The sequence below is a fragment of the Girardinichthys multiradiatus genome, chromosome 14, assembly GCF_021462225.1.
Source record: "Girardinichthys multiradiatus isolate DD_20200921_A chromosome 14, DD_fGirMul_XY1, whole genome shotgun sequence".
Classification (NCBI taxonomy): domain Eukaryota; kingdom Metazoa; phylum Chordata; class Actinopteri; order Cyprinodontiformes; family Goodeidae; genus Girardinichthys; species Girardinichthys multiradiatus.
Genome location: NC_061807.1, coordinates 30,945,261 through 30,967,747, shown reverse-complemented (window position 1 = coordinate 30,967,747; position 22,487 = coordinate 30,945,261). Strand labels below are relative to the sequence as shown.

The 22,487-nt window shown below is 39.3% G+C and overlaps 5 protein-coding genes across 7 annotated transcripts in view; 3 read left to right on the top strand and 2 right to left on the bottom strand.

Moving 5' to 3' along the window:
* The window catches only part of slc7a8a (solute carrier family 7 member 8a), a 30,655-nt gene extending 26,474 nt beyond the window's left edge, over positions 1–4,181 (top strand). The window contains exons 10-11 of the mRNA XM_047386065.1: positions 259–436; positions 1,569–4,181. Of these exons, the coding sequence (XP_047242021.1) occupies positions 259–436; positions 1,569–1,729 (339 nt within the window). The 3' untranslated portion in view covers positions 1,730–4,181. The remainder of the gene's footprint in view (positions 1–258; positions 437–1,568) is intronic.
* A 1,726-nt stretch (positions 4,182–5,907) lies between these two features.
* On the bottom strand, positions 5,908–8,034 carry nedd8 (NEDD8 ubiquitin like modifier). The gene is made up of 4 exons (XM_047386079.1): positions 7,838–8,034; positions 7,706–7,753; positions 7,522–7,604; positions 5,908–6,544 (listed from the first exon to the last, which is right to left on the bottom strand). The coding sequence occupies exons 1-4, from the start codon at positions 7,853–7,855 to the stop codon at positions 6,442–6,444; spliced, it is 252 nt and encodes an 83-aa protein (XP_047242035.1). The 5' UTR covers positions 7,856–8,034; the 3' UTR covers positions 5,908–6,441.
* Positions 8,035–8,251: 217 nt separating this feature from the next.
* On the top strand, positions 8,252–14,360 carry gmpr2 (guanosine monophosphate reductase 2). Of its 3 annotated transcripts, none has more exons than XM_047386075.1 (10): positions 8,252–8,408; positions 8,810–8,944; positions 10,077–10,196; positions 10,601–10,684; positions 10,788–10,961; positions 11,055–11,136; positions 11,463–11,569; positions 12,788–12,830; positions 13,142–13,301; positions 13,394–14,360. In XM_047386075.1, exons 2-10 carry the CDS (start codon positions 8,858–8,860, stop codon positions 13,578–13,580), a joined length of 1,044 nt encoding a protein of 347 aa, XP_047242031.1. In that variant the 5' UTR covers positions 8,252–8,408; positions 8,810–8,857; the 3' UTR covers positions 13,581–14,360. The 3 variants fall into 3 exon arrangements, with proteins under 3 accessions (XP_047242031.1, XP_047242033.1, XP_047242032.1); XM_047386076.1 differs by having other exon boundaries at positions 8,389–8,461; XM_047386077.1 differs by lacking the exon at positions 10,601–10,684.
* si:dkey-183c6.9 (tripartite motif-containing protein 5) lies at positions 14,353–16,587 on the bottom strand. Its single transcript, XM_047386074.1, has 2 exons — positions 16,179–16,587; positions 14,353–16,125 (listed from the first exon to the last, which is right to left on the bottom strand). Exon 2 carries the CDS (start codon positions 16,091–16,093, stop codon positions 14,672–14,674), a length of 1,422 nt encoding a protein of 473 aa, XP_047242030.1. The 5' UTR covers positions 16,094–16,125; positions 16,179–16,587; the 3' UTR covers positions 14,353–14,671.
* Positions 16,588–18,534: 1,947 nt separating this feature from the next.
* On the top strand, positions 18,535–21,768 carry homezb (homeobox and leucine zipper encoding b). The gene is given in 3 exon segments (XM_047386807.1): positions 18,535–18,748; positions 20,186–21,353; positions 21,356–21,768. Coding segments are annotated over 3 exon segments (1,425 nt in total). The 5' UTR covers positions 18,535–18,664; the 3' UTR covers positions 21,529–21,768.
* Positions 21,769–22,487: the final 719 nt, after the last annotated feature.

The following is a 22,487-nucleotide window of genomic DNA, read 5'->3' as shown; positions in this document are numbered from 1 at the left end:
AGTGCACAATGATTTAAAACAAGATATAAGTCTATTCAACCTATATTTAACCTTATTTTACCCGTTTCACAGCATTTTGATGATGTGGAAATAAAATCTAATTTAACTGGGAAATAGACCAAAAAATGTTTTACCAGGACTTAAAATGGATTTTTATTGACATATAAATAATATTTTAACACACCTGTTACTCAAGGGTACAACAGTATCAGATGGTCTCTGTGAGTTTTAAAAATATAAAAATGTTCTTCTTTTTAGATTAGCCTGATTTGGCCAGTTATTTACCTCATCTTCTGGGCTTTCCTGCTCATCTTCTCCCTGTACTCGGAGCCCCTGGTGTGCGGCATCGGACTTGCAATCATGCTCACTGGAGTTCCTGTCTATTTCCTGGGGGTCTACTGGGAAAACAAGCCACAGTGCTTTGATTCATTTGTTGGTAAGTGAGATTATCACAAAGATGCTGGGTATTGTCAGGCAGTAGCTATTAAGTCTCGGCATGGGCTGGATAAGAGTATGAAGGCATACCAAGTTTTAACAATATTACGGTTTCCGAATCAGAAGGAATTTCCATTATAGCAAATATCTACTAACATGAACGTATGTATTGTATTTTCCATACCTAGTCTTGACTGAATATTGGCATTTTCTTATTAACTATGAATCCAATTTTCCCATTTAGAGACAAAGGATTAGTCTATTCTATTCTGAATAAATGATTATTATACATTTGAAACCAAATACTGAAATTCGTTTTTTTATTAAATTACTAAACCTTTCCTGTTTAGAGATTTTTTAGTTAACATCTGCTAACAGAAAACCAAACATAAACAGAAAGCCTGAATGAATATGTCATGGCTTTGTAAGCTTCTGATTGGGCACAAATAGGTCTTCCAAATGGACAATGACCCTAACATACAGCAACATGTGTTACAAAGTGGCTTTAGGACAATGAAGTACAATGTTTTAAAGTGACCATCATCAAACCCTGATTACAGACACAGCAAAATTGTGGACAGAGCTGAAAAGGAGTAAATATACAAACCTAACTGAGTAACACAACACTTCTGTCAGAATGAATAGACTAAATTACAGCCAACTATTGTGAGAAGCTTTGAAAGGAAGTCTAAAATGTTTGACTTAAATAATGTTTATCTACTAAACATTAAGGAAACGTATTATTCTGAAGAAAAGCAATTAATCTCTCCCACATTATACTGGCATTTTTTCAAGTAGAAATGATCTTGCTAATCCCAAGTGACCTAAAACAGAAATGTTTTGTTTGATTTAATGTCAAACAGTGAGAAAAAATGTTATTCATCGTTTTTTATGGTCTACATCTGGTTCCAACTGTAAAAGACAATTCCTCTCTTATGTCTTTGGTCTTTTTATGGCATTTTTTCAGTTTCATCCTAACTTCTCTCAAAGTTTGAAATATAATCTAGTTTCAAACTGAAATAAACAAAGAGCATTTTGTTTGGTAAATTTCTCCCTGCGAGGCCATCTATATCAGCACAGACATTGCTTTCACTGCTTGGCTTTTGATCTTTGTCTTGCTCCTCTTCTTCCAGATAAAATGACATACTTGGGCCAGATGATGTGTGTGGTTGTTTATCCAGCCCAGTCTGGTGGCAGCAGTAGTGGAGGCGGAGAGGAGGGGGAGGAGATGAAGGAGGCAAGGGCTCCTCTGTCGAAGGAGGACGAAGATGACCACAAAGCAGAGGACTGCTAAAACTGATCTATTTTTTTTTTATTTATTCCTAGCAGGGCCATTAAAAATAACCTGCAGACTGACACGCCAACGTGGGTTTTCTCTTACAATGCAAACACAATCCACAGTTTGTTTACTGATCAACACTTTATCTCCAATCTTTTTAATCAGCTGTAATCTGTACCAAATATAACACCTCAGCTGTTTCAGTCTGAGGTCCATCAGAAGTGCAGTGAAGGTGAAGACAGGTTAGCACCATCCAGTTCCTCAGTTCTCACATCAACAGACACATTTAGCCTTTTCTATTATTTTTTTCCATTTCCAGAGATTATTGCATCACATTCAACCTAACAAAGTCTGTTTATGATTGTCAACACACACATAAAAATCGAACTCCGATCATTTCATGTTGATTAATATTCCAGTTATGTTTTATTTTTTAAAATGACTCCATAATGCCTCATTTTTTGGTAATTGTTATTATTGCTCATAAAATTATCCTTATTGCCTAATATTTTTATTGTTTCCTACTAAACTTTAATTTTCTCGGTATTCTGTTTCTCTAACATCCGTTTTACCACGTTTCTATTCTACTAATTGCATATATGCATTGATTGTAATGTTGATGTGATGTAAATTGTTGCTGTGCTTTCAAAAAGTGCACAAATTTTATTACCTGCCTTAATCAGAATAGCAGTATTGTGTGCTTTAGTGTGATTGTAGCCGTGTTTTGACAGATGTGGAAAGATCGCTGTAGGTTTTTTTTTTGTCAAAACTACAACCTAAAAGTGACACTAAGCAAATCATTGAAGTATTTTAATACACGTTCCTGCGTGGAGAAGAAAAAAAGTCATAATAATTTCCACTACACTTGTCTTTTTACCTGCAAATAACATGTGAACATTGAAAGTGTACATCTTTGTTTTAATCTCCTTTTTATGCTTTATTTTGATGCACAAATGAGAGCTTTGCACAGAATTATTCCTTTCCAACTCACACAGTTAGCTAGAGGACCTTTTTAGTGCAATATTTCCTCTGACACCAGCGAAACCCTAAACATGCACCCCATGAAGGAGCTCAAATGGGTTGTCTGTGTATCTAACATGCTGCGTTTTAGAGGAAACAACACTGCTGCACACACAGAGACTAATAAATCAGTCTTTGTGTCTCAGGGCATCCCTACATACACTGCCATGAAAACTCAGAATGCCTGAATTTGATCCAGTTTAATTGTGCTCTGAGCCTTTGCTTTTAGATATTTAGTTTTAAAGATTTTTGATCCTACAGGGAGGTAGAAAGTGCTAAAAATAGATGAGAGTTGAGAAGATAGAATGAAACGTTTGGCCAGTATTGTATATCGGTAGATCTTGTTAAGCTATAAGGATAACAGGGTGCTGTAGATCTCTCTTTACAAGTACAATGATGTGTATTTTCATTGGCCTGTAAGGTTATTGTGCATTTACTGAATATGAAGATGTCCCAGACTGCTATAATGTCCCTTAACTCATAAAAACCACTGATTAATGTTTGAAATGGAAGCTCACCTCTTTATAACCAGGCCACATTACTGTGGCATACGTTTTGAAAGTTTATTATTTGGCTCTAGGTAAATTTGCCCCTTCTCCAATTTGTACCCCTCTTTAATGTCCATGTGATTAACCCTTGAATATCAGTTTATTTATCTAAATAATGTAGATAGGGAGTCAGAAATTCTCAATTCTCGCATATAATTTAATGTCGTTGCGTGTTATTTAATTATATCCACATTGTCTGTGGTTCTGATCTAAGTTTGGTCTAAATGACTTTTCCGAAGTCATATAATCACATTTCTTACAGCTAATCACTAACTGACATATGGTCTATACCAAACGTTTTGTGTCAGATGGCTGCTTTTCATACCTGAAAAAGTTTGGAATGAAACAACAAAACTTAAAAGCCATGAAACTGGAAAGGGGAGAAATGGCTGTTATGTTTTAAGTCTTCTTGTGCTTTCCAGTTTTGTGAGGAGATTTGACTCCACACATCATAGTGTGCAGAAATGAGGCCTGAAAACATTCCTATCTCAGAAGTCAATGCTGCAACTTTACTTGACAAGACAATCGAAATGGTGCAAGCTGAAACACATAAATGCAACCTTAACACCTGAGCTCCGCAGGGTTGCCTTGCCTTGCTCACTGATAAGCTGCAACTATCATTTCATTTTAATTTAAACCTGTACGAGCTTTCAGTTTGGTGCAAGAGTTACCCACATTTACTGACAAGCCGATCTATTGCTAGTAGTTAAACACCATTTTACATAGCACTGTGACAACGTTATTGTTCTGTACAAAACGTTCTCTAACTTCTGATGCCTCTTGATGTTTGCAGTCTGCCTGTCATCCTGAGAAATGTCTCTCAAATGTTATGTTTTAAAATGTAAATGTACATAACAGTGGTCAATGTTTGACAAGAATAAAAAAGATACACAAGTGGATCCAAGTTTCACATGTTTTTGTTCAACTGGGAGAGTAGCACCAGTTGGTATTTAGTGGCCAATTTCTAATCTCCAGTTTGAAGCTTTAACATGCCAACAAAGGTTCTGATTTTTCTTTCAGAATTATAATATAGGAGGAAACACAAACAACACTCAAAAACACTCTTGTCATGCAGTCAATATTTATAGTTGACATTGTCACACCATGTGAGCAGTTGTTGCAAAACTAAGACAAGATGATAACAGTTAACTGTCTTAAGCATCTATTAGAAATTTGCTTAGTTAACAATACAAAAAAGCAGCCTTGGTGTGTATTAATCATTAACTTAACTCTGAAATTTGCTATCATTTCCTTATTTAGCATGTTTTATAACAGAGGCTAACGCTTCAAAAGGAACAAACAGAGGAACTTTGCTGTATTCCTTTCAGCCTTTCTGTTATCTGCTGAAAGTCTTGGTCTCTCTGACAGCCTGAATGAGCCCCTAACACACTTTAAATTGCAAGAAGCATTTTGGAATGGGTCGCTTTTAGTTCAATGAATTCTAGCATGGTACTGTAATACAGGCCACCAGTATCACAGTACCAGTGATGAAATTTCCTCACTACTACATTTTCCACAGTCTATTAGTGGTTATAGCAAAATGGGGAGCAATGAGAGTGATAGCAACCCAGAGGCTGAGGGTCATAGTGGGTAAAGATCTCCAACATTCTGCAGTCAGTAGCTACAGATCTTCATGTGGCCTCCAAATTAGATCAAGAACAGTTTGTAGAGAACTTCATAAAATGGGTTTCCATTGCTGAGCAGCTGCCTTACATCGCAAAGTGTGGGATGAGGTGTTGTAAAGCACTCTGCCCCTGGACTTGAGGACAGAGACGTGTTCTCTGCAGTAATGAATCATGCCTCTCTGTCTGGTAATTCTATGGATGAGTCTGGGTTTGGTAGTTATCAGGAGAACATTGCTTGCAAAGTTAAGTCTAATGCACGGGAGATTGTAGTGTGTCACTGTCTTTCAGTAGCTGCCCTCATTTCCTTGGTACCAGCGAAAGAACTCTGAATGCTGCAGCATACCAAGGCCTTTTGGATAATTTCATGCTCTCAACTTTGTGGGAAGTTTGAGAATGACCTCTCCTTGTTCCAACATTACTGCAGACCAGTGAACACAGAAAAGTCCAAGATGTGGATGGGTAAATTTGTTGTGGAAGAACTTGACTGGCCTACACAGAATAACGACCTCTGGAACAAGTTTCAGCAGATACCACTATCTGGGCCTTCTCACCCAACATCAGTGTCCAACCTCAAAGATGCACTTCTGGATGAATGGTCCAAACTCCCTATAAACACACTTGTGGAAAACCCTCTCAGAAGGACTGAAGCTGTTATAACTGCAAAGGGTCAGCTGACATCATATTTAACCCTACTGATTAAGAACTGGATGTCATTCACGTTTGCACGTGTGAAGCCAACTGACCCAATACTTTTGGCAGAGTAGTCTCTACATGACATAGAAAATGTTTACCTTTTGAACAGCTTCTTACAGCCCTGTGCTTCCTCTGACTTGACCTCACTGATCCAGAAAATAGCCAACTTGGAGTTTTATTCTCTCAGCAGCAGCAACCACACCAATGAGTGTTGCTGCCCACCCTGCTTGCTGAACCTGTGAAATTCTGGTCATCAGTGGCTTTCTCTGTGCACCTCTAATCTTAAACAAAGGACAGTAAACGCAAAGCATTTACAGAATTAGTTTTATTTAACTAAACAAAGTGATGAGTTTTCAAGGACACTGAACACAAGCGTAATCGGTTCTTCTTACGTCTACTCGGCTACATCAGTGCTTCATAAGAGCAATCTGTTGGGTTCAATCAAACTGTGTGCTGGTTTGGCACAACCAAACTCTGAACGGATGGACATCCCTAAAAGAGCTTTGGATTACAGTTTTGTCAAACACACTCTGCTACAGCATGCCTTTGAGAACAAACATTACTTGCACAGTGACAGAAAAACTATTAAATAATTTTCCTTAACAGCCATTTGGCCAAGTGTTAATCCGAAGCTTGAGGGAATTTATTATCTGCACGCAAAGCTTTGGCAAAAACACACTAAAGGCTGTAAGGAGACGGAGAACAAAAGCAGAAACTGATTCAACTCAGTCAATGACTCTGTGATGCCTTCAAGTGTCACCAGGTGATTATGCAACCGCTTCAAATAACACTGTGATTTTTGAAGGCATCATAGCAATCTGGGCTCGTTGTTTAGCAGAGGCTAAAACGTGAAGCATAGCAGCCGTCCTCCTCTCAGGGCGAGTACCAGGTGAAGAACAGAGCCGCCCTGGATCTTGTAGTCTGCAGCCGTTTTCTCATCGTTCCTGAACAAGACAAGAGAAAAAGATAGCAGGAATTAGACAGCAGAAACATTCATTAAAAACAGTGTCAGTAAACATTTCGAATGAGTATGTCCTGCTTCTGTGGAGGTGTATGGCCAACTTTGTTTAATGTATTTGCTTATTTATTTAAAGAGCAAAACACCTAGATACTGTCCTTTCCTTGCCTCCAAAATCTACCCTCACACTGATGATTGTGTTTTTATGATCATATTCAGAGTTTCTTACATAAATGGGGAAGATGCACATAACACCAACATAAGCTCTTTTTTAGGGGGAAAATGCCCTAAAATGTATTTTTTTAAATCCTCCAAGCTTCACTGTTTGCATCAGAAGCACATTTAAAGGATGTATTTCATCATACTTTCATTTAAGCCCCAAATCTTGAAAGTAGAAACAAATAAAATTCACTACTGTTTCTTTAAAAACACACTTTCCTAACACACCGACAGCCTCTCTAAAAGTGTAATGTGCTACCATGTACTGTACGTGTTGCCTCTCATTTGCAACAAAGAAAAGGATGAAGTGAGCACTCTTGCTCTTACTGTTAGCTTACTCTTACTTTCCTCTACCAAAATCTTCTATGCAGGAAAAAGTGGGTTAGATTTGTGAACGTTAATAGTTAAAAAAGGGCAAATTTCTCCTAACACGCTGCTCTCTCTGTGGAAAACATGTTTTAACCCCGAATACTGGAACAAATGGGATATTCAGGGGAAAGGGCAACCTGGAACTGCACAATGTGTGAAAATGTGTTGTTTTACAATAACCACTTTCTCCAAACATTCATCCTACTTGTTCACCCACAATAATGAGCTGCCAAACCAACTCATTCTTTCTCCAGGGTTTGAGCTAAATGGGCAAAAGATGGTATTTTACCATCTTATAATCTCCAGCATTAGTTTGAAATGACCTTTTAGGCCCCAACATCTCTGTTCATTTAAAAAAATATTCATGGATCTTACATCTGTTTCCCACTGTAGATCAACCTCTGTTGCTGAGGAGGGATGCCCTCTTTCTCTTCCACTCTTTCTTTAATCCGCTCCACCTGGATTGAAAACATACTGCAATCAAACAGAGCTGAGTGCTCGAAAACACGTTTCTGGTTTGTTAAAAGCACCATTGAGGATGTAAAATGCCACCATATACCTTATCTGTAGGCTCTATGTCAATCTCTATCTCCTTGCCAGTGAGAGTCTGTGATAAAAAAACACTTTAGAGAGTTAGAGATAAGCAGATCATAACAATCACTCATACTAATCATTGCTTCATGTAACTTACCTTCACTTTAATCAACATCTTTACTGGGCTATTTTTTTTATAAATATACACAGATGTAACAATACGACAAACAGTACTCTAACTGGATCTGTTGTATAACCTGCTGCGAATTTAAATAAAATTATCTTTCAGCTTCTATGTCGGAGAAGTAATTGCTTTCTTGCTTCCTGTGTTTCTTTTTAAACCCTCCGCCACTGCTTAGGAAACCAAGACTGTTCCGTTTAGCTTATTATTTCTCTTATTTGTTTTTGATCAAATAAATCATAACAGCTACGAACCTGTCTGTATCTCGCTAACATTCACACAAATACCCACCAAAAGACAGGAAAAACAACATACGCTATGAAACGGCTTCCAAAAGTGTTAACGATATCAGTGCAGCTTGGCGTAAAGCGATTCTGGCGTTTGTAGTTCTTACCCGGCTGTAGCCTTCTTGATGACCGTTCTAAGAACTACAGCGCGGCAGTACAGCCGGGGTCCGTCGCTGTAAAACCTTCCGCGCTTACAAGTGGCGAGAGGAAGTAAAGGGAAGCGGTGCGGCGCATTTTATAACCATAATAGTTTTCTAACGGTAAATGTTTTCCTAAATGTGTCGCATTTCGTTGTGCAGCATCCAACCTGAGCGTATGTGACTGTTTTATGTCGTAATGACGTAGAAGGAGGTGTATGGGTGTACATTCATGTAACCTTGAATTTTGCACGATCTGACATGTGGGAACAGCTAGCATGCTGTAGATACATGTTTCTCCAACGAAATAGTTACAAAACTCGCTTTTTTAAAACGAAGAAATGCATGTGCCGCTTGTATTTTATATCGTTTCGTAATATTTTGGTCTCTTTAAAACTTCTACTTCAATAAATAGAGGCAGTTGACGACCTAATGTCTGTGTGAATATGTACAGTTTAAATGTAGGAGAAAGTGGGTAGGAACACGGCTCCATCTTGAAACCTGATCTCTGTCTCTTTTTCCAGACTTTACCGAAAGGACCAATTTTTTTTATTTCACATCCTGTTTCCACAATGCCTCGCATCGAGAATGACATCAAGCTGGACTTCAAGGATGTGCTCCTCCGGCCCAAACGGAGCACGCTCAAGTCCAGGAGTGAGGTGGGTCAGTCCAGCTGTGGATTGTTTCAGCATCCACCGCCATCTTCCTTTCTCAATTTTATGAGAGAGACCATAGGTTTAAAAGTTTTTGCAGATTAAAACAAGAAAAGTGTTGCATGCTTTTGTATTCCAGGTACTCTGATACCCCTAAATAAAACGTATCGACTTTGACCAGCTTGTCAGTCCCCGTAAAAGGAAAACTTCCCCACAGCATGACAGTGCCACCACCATGTTTTTATGATGTATTCATAGTGATGTGCAGTGTTCGTTTTCCACTCCATATAGAGTTTTGCACGTAAGCCAAAAAGTTAACAAGTTCTCATGCCCCGTTTGGTGACAAGCAGGAATTATTTAAGCTATTTTTTAACGATAGCTTTCTTCTTGCCAAATCTCTGGAGGCTACATTTGTAGAGTGTGTGACTAATAGTTGTCATGGGCAAAGTGTCTGCAGAGTGGCGTGCACTTTAATTTTACCGCCACAGATACAGTTTTGTCTGTACAAGTCCAAAACTAGTCTCATTGGACCAATCCACCTCTTCCACGTGTCCCCTGGTGCACAGGGTTTGTGGCGAACTGCACACGGGGAATTCAGATGTGGAGTGCATTGCTAACAGTTTTCCTGTCACCTGAGGTAGCGATCTCAGCAGCTCCTTCAGAGTTACTTTTGGCTGCTTTTCTGATCATCTCTTTCCTTTCCCCACGTCTTAGTTTAGGTGGATGCCCGTGTCTCAGTGAGACGTTCAGAGCTTGGAATATTGTTTTACAACCTAAACTTGCTGTGTTGGTGACTTCTTGGTCTCAAGGCAGGGTCACAGTTTGTATAAGCGCTTTGCTGTCATGCCCTAAAGATGGCGGTGCCAGTCCAGATGACCCAGAACAGAGGGCAAAACAGCAGTTATTATTGTACTGATTATGTCAAAGTTTCATTGAAAATTTTATTTGATCATTAAAAAACGGAACATCTTATTTATTTTATCGATGTCTAATAAAATAATAAAACAGATTGGACTGTTTTGTGCTGTTATATTTTCTTTTGCAGTCACAACTAAAATCTTTAGTAATTCTTTCCCCATCATCATTTGTTAGTAGAATAAAGCTTCTCCGTACCGAAACTCTTTGCTCTCTACTCCAGGTGGACCTGATAAGGCGCTTCACTTTCAGGAACTCCAAGGGCAGCTATAGAGGGATTCCCATCATCGCTGCCAACATGGACACCGTGGGGACCTTCGAGATGGCCCTGGCTCTTCACCAGGTTGATTGAAATGTTAAATATTTTAATGCCACATCTTATGCGGTTTCCTCACTGCTTTGTATTAGTCAAGTCAATTGGTGGAGAGAAATTTGTTGAAGCAGTGGAGAGATAACTATGATCAGGCTGATAAATGAGGGCACACCTTATGGAGTTCAACACGCAATTGCTTTAATGATACAGAATGTTCTCCTGTCCTTCCCATTTTGATTAATAGCTAAAAGGAATAAGCTTCTGGGATGACTGGCCCACATGTGGTTCCTGTAAAAGCAGTTATATCTAAGCATGGGCTCTATTTCCCTCTGGATAAATGGACACATACAAAATGTTGGATTTATCTTTATGGGCTTCATTTTCATCTTTATCTCTGTTTTTTTTTTTTTTTTTTACTTTCTCTTATCTCCTAGTTCACCCTTTTCACTGCAATCCACAAACATTACTCTGTTGATGACTGGTCAGAGTTTGCTTCAAAGCACCCTGAGTGCCTGGAGGTATTCAGGTTCTTCACCAGTAACTGACGTCACATCCTAAATATGTAATTTTTTCCCCTAAGGTTTCATATTTGATGCTCTCTTCTGTTTGTTTTGTTCCCAGAGCGTTGCCGTCAGCACGGGGACCGGAGACGGCGACTTTGAGAAGATCTCGGCCATCGTGGAGGCGGTGCCGCAGCTGAAGTATATTTGTGTAGACGTGGCAAATGGCTACTCTGAACACTTTGTTCACTTCGTCAAAGACGTCCGGCAGAAGTTTCCTTCGCACACCATAATAGTCAGTAACGGTCTGGGACTCTTAAAGTGATGTGTTTTGGTAGAGAACAAGCCCTAAAAGCTTTTCTTTTATTTTGCTTCATTTGCTGCTCAGGCAGGAAATGTGGTAACTGGAGAAATGGTAGAAGAACTGATTCTTGCTGGAGCGGACATCATCAAAGTAGGCATCGGACCAGGTGATGACGTCAATCAGATTTTTCACTGTTTCCAAGCACCCTGAATGAAACATTTCCACAGTGTTAAAGTCTGTTTGTTTCACACCTTGTCTCTGCTATGACATTAATATAACATCTACATTTAAAAGAAACCATCATTGGATCAACTGCAACTGATTTAAAGCTGTCACTTAAAACCCCAGGTAGAAATAACTGCTTTGCTGAACACGTCCTGAAAGGCCTTTGTGACCCTGGATGGTTCATGATATGAGAAGGCAGAGGCAGTCCAGTGGCTGCTGTTTCCTGTTTGCCTGCAGACGTTTCAGACTCTGTGTCTTCCTCACCAGGCTCTGTGTGTACCACCCGTAAGAAGACCGGGGTCGGCTACCCGCAGCTCAGCGCTGTGATCGAATGTGCAGATGCAGCCCACGGCCTGGGCGGCCACATTATATCCGTGAGTCTCCCGTAACAATGCAGTCATCATATTTGAATTTCTTGACACACTGGATTAACTCTATTAGTTCTCTATTAGTTGAATAACGTACACTGGCTCTAAAACGTGTCCACACATCTGTTAAAATGCTGGGGTTTTGTTTTGTAAAAAATGAGCCTATGATAAATTATTTTAAAACTTTTTTCCACTTTTAATCTGACTTATCCTGTACAATTTAACTGAAAAACAAACAAACATGTTGGAATAATCTGGTTCCAAAAGTGCGCACACCCTTAAGCTAATACTTTGAAGAACCTTTTAAATCAGCATTCATTGTTCTTGAGTTCAAACCAAGATCTACCATCAATTAGTAATAATCTGAAAACCATTCAATAAAGTTCAGCTGTCCTGGTAGAATCTTATTTATTTATGTATCAATCCCTTAGCTGAAGCCATAGTTTGCAGAGAGGTTATATAAGATCTGCTGATCTCATTGTTTAAAGGCGCCAGTCAAGAGACGTTTTATACACGTGTAGAGTGTAGAGCAGTGGGCGAGAGATGTCCTCACAATTTGGTAGATTGGGAGAACTTTTGCAAGGTAGAGCAAGTAAATATTACCAGGGATCCATGTGGTACACAGACAATGACACCAACAAAGCCTGATTGCTGAAACTGAACCAAAAGGTGCTCCAACAAAGTTTTACTTTACATTTTTATCCTCCTAATGCCTTTTTTTTTACCTGAAAAGTTACATCTTAAGTTTAGCTGGTGTGCTGCATTGATTTCATGAGGAAATGCCATCTGTACTTATTGGCTGTGTGAGATTACACAGCCAAGTTTTTATTTTCTTTCACTGGTTGTGTACTTTAGCTGGGTTGCAAGAAAAATCCAAGAAATGGCTCTCCAGCTGAAAATAAACTGACTGACACTTGATGAATGAAATGTAAAGCAGGTTTTTTTTTTCCCATCAGCAGACCAGACAGGAGGGTAAAGGATGGTCCAGATCTGCTCTTAAAACTCAAACTAAAACTCTATATTTTCCTTCCTAAAGGCCAAAATTAACACAATTTTCATCCCCATGATGAGTGTAACTAAACATCTATGTATCCTTTCATATCAGAGCATTTTAAATCTTCTGGTTTTGCAGTCCTGCGTTATCTTTCCCCCTCCCTGTTCTTATTTAGTGATGATAAAACCTCCTAACATGATGATGCATGTTGTCTCCGTTCTATCTTGCAGGATGGGGGATGTACCTGCCCAGGAGATGTCTCAAAGGCTTTTGGTAAGTTTCTTTGTTTGAATTGAATGTAGTAAGTTAGTGAATTCAAAAATGATGAAAAATGCAAAAATTAAATGATACCAATAGCTGAAGTATAAAATAATAGTTTAAAAGAGCTGAAGGAAAAGCCAGTTTGAGTTTTTTAAATTACTGTGTTGCAGCACTGCCATTTGTCCAACATTACTTTCGCCCATTAGAGACTGATAAACATACATCAACTTGACTCTGAGTACCATTGTTATTGTGTTCAGCTGCTTTTAGACTCCCATCCGCTTAAAATCAGGGCTGTAACTGCTTCCTGCGGGTCTTTGCAGGCGCCGGAGCAGACTTTGTGATGCTGGGGGGGATGCTGGCGGGCCACTCCGAGAGCGGCGGGGAGACCATCGAAAAAAACGGCAAGAAATACAAACTGTTTTATGGGATGAGCTCCGACACGGCAATGAAGAAGCACGCAGGAGGCGTAGCTGATTACAGGTGAGATTCTGGCGTACCAACAGGGGCTTTATTTTAGAGTCTGATAGTTCTTTAACACAACAGATCTGTGCTTTGTCTTCTTGCGCCTGCAGAGCGTCAGAGGGGAAGACGGTGGAAGTCTCCTACAAAGGTCCGGTGGATGAAACGATACGAGACGTCCTGGGAGGGGTTCGCTCCACCTGCACCTACGTTGGAGCAGGCAAGTTGAAGGAGCTGAGCCGCAGGACGACCTTCATCCGAGTCACCCAGCAGCTCAACACTGTCTTCGGCAACTGCTGAACGTCTACGTCTTTGATTCTGATGTACTGCCTGACATCCAGATTCCTTTTGTGTTCATCTAGAAACACAACTGAGCTGATAAGAGAGTACATGTAAAATACTGCCCTTTTTATCCCGGTTTTTATTCAGATTCCACATATATCTCCCGTCTTTAGACTGAGAACGTCATTTAAAAACTAGAGCTTTGATTCCTCAGCTTATCATTCCAAAGCAAAGACATTTGTAGTTTATTTTATTTATGCAACTTCTGGTCAGTTAATGAACAGTAAGCCTGACATTGTTCTGTTCACTGTACCGAAATTCTGCTGCAAGCCTTTGTCTCCAACTTTTAAAGAAAATGTCTTAAATTATTTAAAAGTTTTATAATATATGCAAATTTACTAGGAAATTAGAAAATAGCCTATTTTTTAGAAGATCTGTCATTCCAAAACCCATGTTTTGCACTTTAAAATTGCAATTGTATGCTGATTGTAGTGTTATTGGATCATTAATAGTATATATTAATTAAGTGTTAAATTAAGAGCAGGGGTATCAGTCAACATAAATATATTTCCAGTTCAGCTCCTGATTGGTACCAGCATTCTTGCTTTCTTTTCTTAAAGCACTTATTCTAGGAAATGTGTGATTTATTATAGGCTTTATGGCAACAGATCATTCTGTTCTCGTCTTTTTCTGTGTTACACATAAGTACAGTGTTTTGAATTCATTGCCAAGATCTTAAATAAAACTGCTTGGTATTACGTTCACAGAGAGTCAATAAAACATTCATGTCTCAGCGTTTCTCTGGCTTTATTATTTTTTAAAGGTGTTACATTGTGTCTACATTGTTTACATGTGTTTGCTACCACTAGATGGAGACAGATTGAATTGATAGAATAAGGAAATATTTGCATTTAACGTGGCTGCATACAAAGCAAATCAATGTTGATGTATCAACCTGATGATAATTAACTACAGTGAAAAGGTTATAAACATTCAAAGATTTCATAAACTTGTGATTGTTTTATAACTCATTTATTAACCATCAATCACAAGTTGCATTAATGCTCACTGATTAGTAATAAAAGCCATGATCAATATGTTACAAACATTTAACAAAGTTCACAAACAACTTCTGTGATGAACGAGCCACTAAACGTTTGTCCACACCTGGGGCAACTTGTCTGGTAAGACCTGGAATAATGTCCACAAGAACATTTCCATTGCTGCTGGGAGGTGTTTTGGGCATTTTCCTTCCCCAGCCGAACAAAAGGGACCAGCTCCCAGTTGTTGAGAGTGGTCTCAATCGTGATTATTTCTTCTTTCTGGTACTGTCCATTTCGGCTGAAAAATGAGAGCCTGGAGGCCACAAAATTCCTAAACACTTCCACCATTTCAGGTCGCTGATCCGCCTCATCTCCATTCTTGTTCTCAGAGGTGAGTAATGTGGAGCAAACTGTAAGTCGCTCCCCTGTTGTGGTGTTAATAGTTGTCTGTGTCCCAAAGGGGGATGAACTGAATGAAGCATCAGGACCCCCATGATGCTTAGTTGTAACATAACTCAGGCGGTTATCTTCACAACTCAGTCCATAGACCGGTCCATTCATTGGGTTCTTTGCAGACTGTTTATCACACAAACCAATCATCCAATCAGCTGCATCGGTAAGACTGAGCATCCACCTCTGATAGATGGGAACTGATCGAGTGCTATGGATTAGAAGAGTGGCAGAACATTCACCCAGCCAGCTGTTGTAGAAAACCGTCCTTCTGTCTTTGGACAGGGACATGCTCCAATTGGAAGTCTGGTGTTCAAAGATCAGGTCTGAAGAAGCATCAAGATCCTGGTGGCTTTCAGGATCAACCAGGGTCAACAATGATTCTAAAAAGTTGGACGCTTTGTCCACCATCTTCTCTCCGTTCTGTCTTATCTCCAGAACCAGTTTGTCCCGATGGCTGCCAGGCTCCAAGCCTTTCCTCAGATCCACAGCCTTGGCTTTCTCCACATCCTGGTTCACTTGCGAGTACATCTGTAGGAATCTAAAGGTGTCCTTCTCGTTCTGCGCTGCCTGCATGCTGCTCCTGCTGGTTCTGATGGACACCATTCGAGCAGAAACTGAACTTTGGACACTGGTCAGAGAAATGTCCCGCAGATTAGTCACAGCCTCAGTGAGGCGCACGCTGCAGCGAGCCAGCTTCTCTCGTTCACTCTTCTCCCACTTCTCCAGACTCATGTTGTCATCCTCAGTTTTCACCTTTAATGCCTCCTGCTCAGCTTTCAGCTTCTCCAGGAGCTCTTTGTGGGCCGTGGAGAAGGTCTTCATGTTGTGTAGGCGGTGCTGGTCTTCAATGGCACAGGAAACGCAAACACATGTCTTATCATCCAGACAGTAGTACTCCAGGAGCTTCCCATGCAGTGGACATTTAGTGTTTCCATCTATAGCCATGGGCTCAGTGAGAGGATGGGTCTGCAGTAACACAGGTGTGGTCAGGTGGGCCTGCAGGTGCTGGACGCACATGGAGATCTCACATTTCATGCAGGTCTTCCGTGCTGGTTTCCTGTCCTCCTCTGTACACATGTCGCACAGAATGCTGCCTGAATCCTTCTGAACGTCGGTAGACATGTTGTCAAACACAGAAAGATCCTCAAAAGAACTGCTCTTTTATTTGTGTCCTTGTTTAATTTTAAAAATCCTGATGTAAGAGTTCTTGAATTAGTTAACGTGTCTCTGATTCCTCAAAAGTGCTGTGACAGCTTGAGCTCTACGTGCCAGCCCTTTTATTTCCTGACAAATTACCCGCCCATCCAAACGGTTCGAAAACTTTATAGCTTTACGATAGTTCAAGTAAACAATAGTTTTATATGATCCTCGTTGTCGAAACAAAAAACGATTCCACAAAATACTGCAACTACAAAGTACTGCAACTATAAAATACTGCAACTATTATCTATCTGCCGTTAGGAGACATTTGTTTGCTGTTTTCAAGTCTTAGATCTGTTTCTGGTTAGTCTGCCTCAGCAACACAGCAGTTAGTGTTTTAAAGGTACGCCCACTATGATACTGAATGGGTGGAGATAAGCATTTTGTGTTTGCTGAATGATTCTATTTTCCTGCTAGGTTTCGTTTCTCACAAGAGTTTTACAGTCACTGGAGTGTTATATTAAAACACAGGTTGACAAAGTCCATTTATAATTTACAGACAAATCTAAAATCTAAAATGCAAGTTGTCTTTTCGAAATAATTTTACCTTACAAGGAAATATGTATTTAATTAAAACCACGGTAGAGGAAAGCTTTATTTTTTTTTGTGATATAGTTTTAGGAGATGTCTTATACAAATGTAGCCTATTATTATTGCAGAATACATGATGATCCTTTGCTACAACCTACCTTAATAATGGGTTTGGTTATAACACAGGCCGGGGAGAGCTGTAAAAGTAGACCAAGAAAGCAAAAACAGAGGTCACACTATAAGATATGCTTCAAAATTAGGAATTTTGCAAGAAATTAATAAACCAGAACAACTTTCAAATTTGTCTTTGTTATTAACTAAACTCAAACAGACTACATTTAACAGGGAATTATGTTTAAGTCTGTGTGTGAATTAGTCGACTAACAAAATATTTCAAAACCGTACAAATACCTAAAAAACACTTGGTACAATCCACATCCATCTGTTCATAAAAAATACTGGCAGTGTACCCATGTTTGTGTGGCTGTTTGTATATTATTAACTTGAATCACAATATTGACAGATACATGTTGCTAGTCTTGAAGGCTTGGTGTGTCCAAAAACTGCATAGGGAACATTTCTTTCTAGGTTTGAGTTCCCAAATGGTTCCCTATGGCTCCTCTGTACACATGTTGCAAAGAATGCTGCCTGAATCCTTCTGAACGTCAGTAGACATGTTGACAGAAAGATCCTCAAAAGAACTGTTCTTGCATTTTTCTCCTCGTTTCATTTTGAAGATCCTGAAGCAAGTGTTCTTGAATTAAATAATGTGTCTCTATTTCCTTGCTGTGACAGCTTTAGATCAAAGGCTGGGCCCTTTTATTTCGTGGCAAATAACACGCCCATCCTGACGGTTTGAAAACTTTATAGCATTACGACAGTTGAAGAGAACAGCAGCTTCATATGATCCTCATTGTTCTTATCAATGACGAACGCTTTGACAAAATACTGCAAAAATTTATATTTAGTTGAAACTAAATCAGTGTATGGTCAATTTTGACTGAAACCATTTTAAGAAGATGTATTCTTTACCTTTCTAGAGGACTAATACAGTGCCTTGCAAAAGTATTTATAACCTTTGATTTTTGTCATGTATCACATTACAACCACCAAACTCTTTATATTGGATTGGGATTTTATATGACAGTCCAACACAAGGTAGTGAATATTGTGAAGGGAAATGAAAACGATGCATGCTTTTAATTCCCTTTCCAATTAACAATCTTTTTTGGCAAGTAAAATGTGTGGTGTACATTTGTAAGCTACTACCATATGTCTGTACTTTGTAAATCAACCCTTCAAGTATTTATAGCTGTTGAGTTTCTTGAGGTGTATTTCTACAACTGACTTTGTTTGTAATTACTTCCTTGCATAGTAGTTCAAAGAGTGCAAAATTCTCAGTTTAAGTACAAACTTTGACTGGGCCACTCAAACACCAGAATGGGCCTTTTTTTCTGAAGCAATGCATTCTGGTTAACAGATTAGATCTATTGTCCTGTGTGAAGATGAACTTGTGTCCCAGTCTCAAATCTTTTGCACCCTCTAATAGGTTTTCTTCAAGAACCTGTATCTAGCTCTATTCATCTTCCCCTCTGTTATCACCTGCTTTCCTCTTCTTTGCTATGAAAACAATCCCCAAAGCATGATGCTGCCAACACCATGTTTCACAACTGTGATGGCATGTTCTGGGTGATGTGCAGTGTTAGTTTTCCACCAGTCTTTTGCATGCTGACCAGAGAGTTTAATTTTGGTCTCATGATCAGAGGACGTTCTTCTACATGTTTGCTGTGGTCACTACATGGCCTATAGCAAGCTGCAAACAGGACTTCTTATACATTTCTTTTAACAATAACTTGTTTTTCTTGCAATGCTTCCATGAAGGCCATGTTTGAGGAGCTTAAATTACTTCAGCAGGAAATGGTTGCTCTACAATGCAAACTCTACAGAGATAACAACGGGGTAATTTCATAACTTATTATTATAAGTGTGGTATTATTGTTTGATTGTAGAGAATTGCTTTAAAGGTATTTTTTTTATTATTTTTTTTTCATATTCCTCAGATCAAATTTATTTTCCTAAAATATCCAATTTGTTGTTCATCTGCATGAATCTATGTTCCAAAAGATTAGCAGGAGAAAAAGGTCCTACTTTCACATTTCATTTTTACTCGGTTGAAGGCAGAACACCGAACTGAAACAACTTAGTTAAGATAAACCTGATGTGTCTTTGTAAGTGGATCTGTAACAATGAACAGATAATGCTGGAGAACCGTTACTCATTAAAGCTAATTAGACTTCAGCTAGCTAAAATGATGTTTAAACTACGTTAAGCTAACAGATTAGCTGAAAGTCGCGGAATTTATCTAGTAATTAGTTATCAATAATTAACAATATCTTATTAGCTGAAGGGGATTCTGTGGTTGTTTTAGGTAATTTAGTGAAGTAAACGACTATTTATGATCATTTTTCTGCCATTTTATCTGTATTGTCACATCTTCATTTTGCTTCAGCCAGACTCCGTTCGACTTCTTAAACATCAATAAGCAGTAATACCCCTCTAGATTCTGAATTATCTACCACACATAAAACTTTTTGAATTACCATGTTTTATACATTCATCTTTGTAAAACTTCTCCAGTGTGTCTGCATATTAAACTATCAGTTTGTGATTAATTCGACCTTTATTTTGCTAAATGGTTAAACTGTAAGGAAACATTTTCCACATCGTTATACAGGTTTCCTTGTAGTCTGGAAGTCTCAAACCTGATTTTATTTCCAAGCCTGGAACTTTATTTCCTACTCCACTGTGGAAAAGCTGCATCCATCCATTAGTCTATCCACAATTAAATAAAGCCATATTCAATAAATTAGAACATGCGTTCAGATGAGGTTTATTTGTCAGATTAAAAGTACCTTCTGAAAATAACAACCATTAAGCAGGTATTTGACATACTTTTCATTAAAATCACTTTTCTGTATTAAAAGTGTCATTTTTTTTATTGGTCTGATGTCAAAAATGTTATGTGTTCATTACCTGTAAGCGGAAAATCAATAATTAAGAGAAATCTGTGTAATTAGTCTACATAATATGTTTCACTTAGTGAACTGAGTTACTGAAATAAATAAACTTTTCAATAATATTTTTATTCAGTGAATATAGGTGTACACATGGGTACAGCCTGACATTACTAAAGCTTTTATTATTTTTATTTTATTGCACAGAATCAACTGTGTGAACAGTGTAAAGGTGGGTCTCACTCATAAAACCAATCTGTGCAATGAATGTCCTTCAGATAGCTAAAGTGAGATTGATTTTATCTGCTTATACACAAAATACTACATTTAAATTAGTGTATATTCTGTATGTTTATTGCCTCTTTTCATCTACTTTTTAAAGGACTTAATTTTCCAGGCGACTACGATGAGGCAGCTCACTGACAGAATGAACATCACACCCACACAGAAGACTCCCGATGCTCTTGTAGGCAGCCAAACTTCACCAGGTATCAGAACGCCTCCCTGGAGTGGCCGCATATGTCTCCCCCTGCTCTTTGAGAATAATAGGGTGTTACGGGTACATGTACATGAGGTCAACATGCTGCCGGATGAAGTAGTGGATGAGCTCGACAAGGCCTTTGGCAGGTTCCCCTATCTGACCCACAAACAGACTGCTGCCTTAGGGCAGCGCTGCTCCCTGCATCCGGACCAGGTAAAGGTTTGGTTTATGGCACAGAGGCTCCACTATGGCATTAGCTGGGACTATAAGGACATCAGTGAGATCTGGAACCAGTTGAAATCCAACCATGAAGACAACGAAGAAGATGAGGAGTTCCAAGACAGGAACGTAAAAGATGAAGAAGTGAAGAACAAGAATCAGAAGGACGCCGATAAAGAGTGTGGTGGAAAGAAACAGAATGCAGAAGTGGTGCCATCTTTGAATTCTAATATGGAGCAGGAGCAACCAATGAAAAAGGAAACATTTAGAAAAGGGGAAGAAGACGCAGCCTCCGCGCCACTAGAGCAGAAAAGAAGATTGGTTAGATCTAAGAGGGGAAAGAAAAGAATGAAACAAGATGAGAGGATCACCAATCAAGCAGAAAAATCAGGAGCAAAACTGAAAACAATTGAGGATGAGGAGGAAACCTCCAGCACATGTGAAGGAGCGGTTCTCACCAAGAAAATAAGAGCAAAAATGAAACCAATCTCCAGCTCAGTAAAAACTTCCCACGGGAATCTTCTCGCTGTGAAAAGCAGCTTTGAGGAGAAAATTGAAGCATTGGCTGATCTTGAGGAACCTCTGTCTGCTAAAGTAGCAAAACAAAATAATGTGGTCACTGATGTAGAGGAACTAAAGGAGATTAATAAAGCTGAAACCAACCTTCTTTCCTCAAACAGTCCAACTACTGGGACCAGTCAGGAGGAGACTCACTCAGCAGATGGAGCAGCTCTGGGCACTCAAGCCAGAGTGAAGACAAAGTCTCAGCTCTTCATGCTAAGGAGCATCTTCCTGGAGTTCCAGTACCCAGATTCTGAGCAGTATAGCTTGCTGTCAAGGCTGGTCGGCATGTCCATTTGGTGCAATGGTTCGGGGACCACCGCTATGTTGTTAAAAAATCAAAGCCTTGCTGGATGACAGAGGAACAACACAATAAGGTGCTGGCCAACATCAAGTACCAGCAACACAAAAACCTCCTGTCAAGAGGACGACCGAAGACGGTGGCTGCAGGGCCTGGATTATGAAGCTGGATGAGGAGCCTCCAGAGTAGCAACTCATTCTTCTGTTAACATGTGGGGACAGTTTGTTCTGTTGGGATTTACTGAAGCGTTTCAGAAAAGGATTTTTATAAGGTTCTCTAGACCTTTGTTTTGTTCTTTTTCCTATTCAATTTTTGCACTCCTCTGTTTGTTCATGTTAAATATTCTTATTTGCAGCTCAAATACAATTTTACATCAGTGAGCTTGTTTGTGCTCTACAGATTTTGTTTTTTTATAGTTATTCAAGTAAAAATACTTTGGAACATAATTTCCTTAATGGTGATTTGTTATCTCTGAACATTTATAACTCAGAATAATTGATACATTACCAGCAGATCTAAAAGAATACAGTGGAACCCAGATATTTACAGTGTGGAGAACAAGTATTTGATTTTGCAGGTTTTCCCACTTTCAAAGCATGTAGAAGCCTTTAATTGTTATCATAGGTACTCTTCAACTGTGAGTGACAGAATCTTGCATGACATAAGTATTTGATACATCAGAAAAACCTAACTTAATATTTGGTACAGAAACCTTTGTTTGCAGTTACAGATATCAGACATTTTCTGTAGTTCTTGACGAGGTTTGCAGACACTGCAGCAGGGGTTTTGGACCAATCCTCCACACAGATCTTCTCCAGATCTTTCAAGTTTCAGGGCTGTTGCTGGGCAACATGGACTTTCAGCTCCCTCCAAAGATTTTGGATTGGTTTCAGGTCTGGAGACTGGCTAGGCCACTGCAGGACCTGGAGCTGCTTCTTACGGAGCCACTCCTTAGCGTGCTTCGGGTCGATGTCCTGCTGGAAGACCCAGCCATGACCCATCTTCAGTGACCTTACTGAAGGAAGGAGGTTGTTGGCTAAGATCTCCTGATACATGGTCTCATCCATCCTCCCCTCAATACGGTGCAGTCATCCTGTCTCCTTTGCAGAAAAGCATCCCCAA

What these genes read in the sequence shown, in the direction of transcription:
- si:dkey-183c6.9 (XM_047386074.1), bottom strand. Translation starts at nt 16,093, where the DNA reads ATGAAATGTGAGATCTCCATGTGCGTCCAGCACCTGCAGGCCCACCTG.
- nedd8 (XM_047386079.1), bottom strand. An exon ending in ACATAGAGCCTACAGATAAG is followed by an intron (nt 7,605 to 7,705) that starts GTATATGGTGGC and finishes TTTTCAATCCAG; the next exon opens with GTGGAGCGGATTAAAGAAAG. An exon ending in ATCTACAGTGGGAAACAGAT is followed by an intron (nt 6,545 to 7,521) that starts GTAAGATCCATG and finishes TGTCTTGTTCAG; the next exon opens with GAACGATGAGAAAACGGCTG.
- gmpr2 (XM_047386075.1), top strand. Translation starts at nt 8,858, where the DNA reads ATGCCTCGCATCGAGAATGACATCAAGCTGGACTTCAAGGATGTGCTC. An exon ending in CAAAGTAGGCATCGGACCAG is followed by an intron (nt 11,137 to 11,462) that starts GTGATGACGTCA and finishes CTTCCTCACCAG; the next exon opens with GCTCTGTGTGTACCACCCGT. An exon ending in GGAGGCGTAGCTGATTACAG is followed by an intron (nt 13,302 to 13,393) that starts GTGAGATTCTGG and finishes TTGCGCCTGCAG; the next exon opens with AGCGTCAGAGGGGAAGACGG.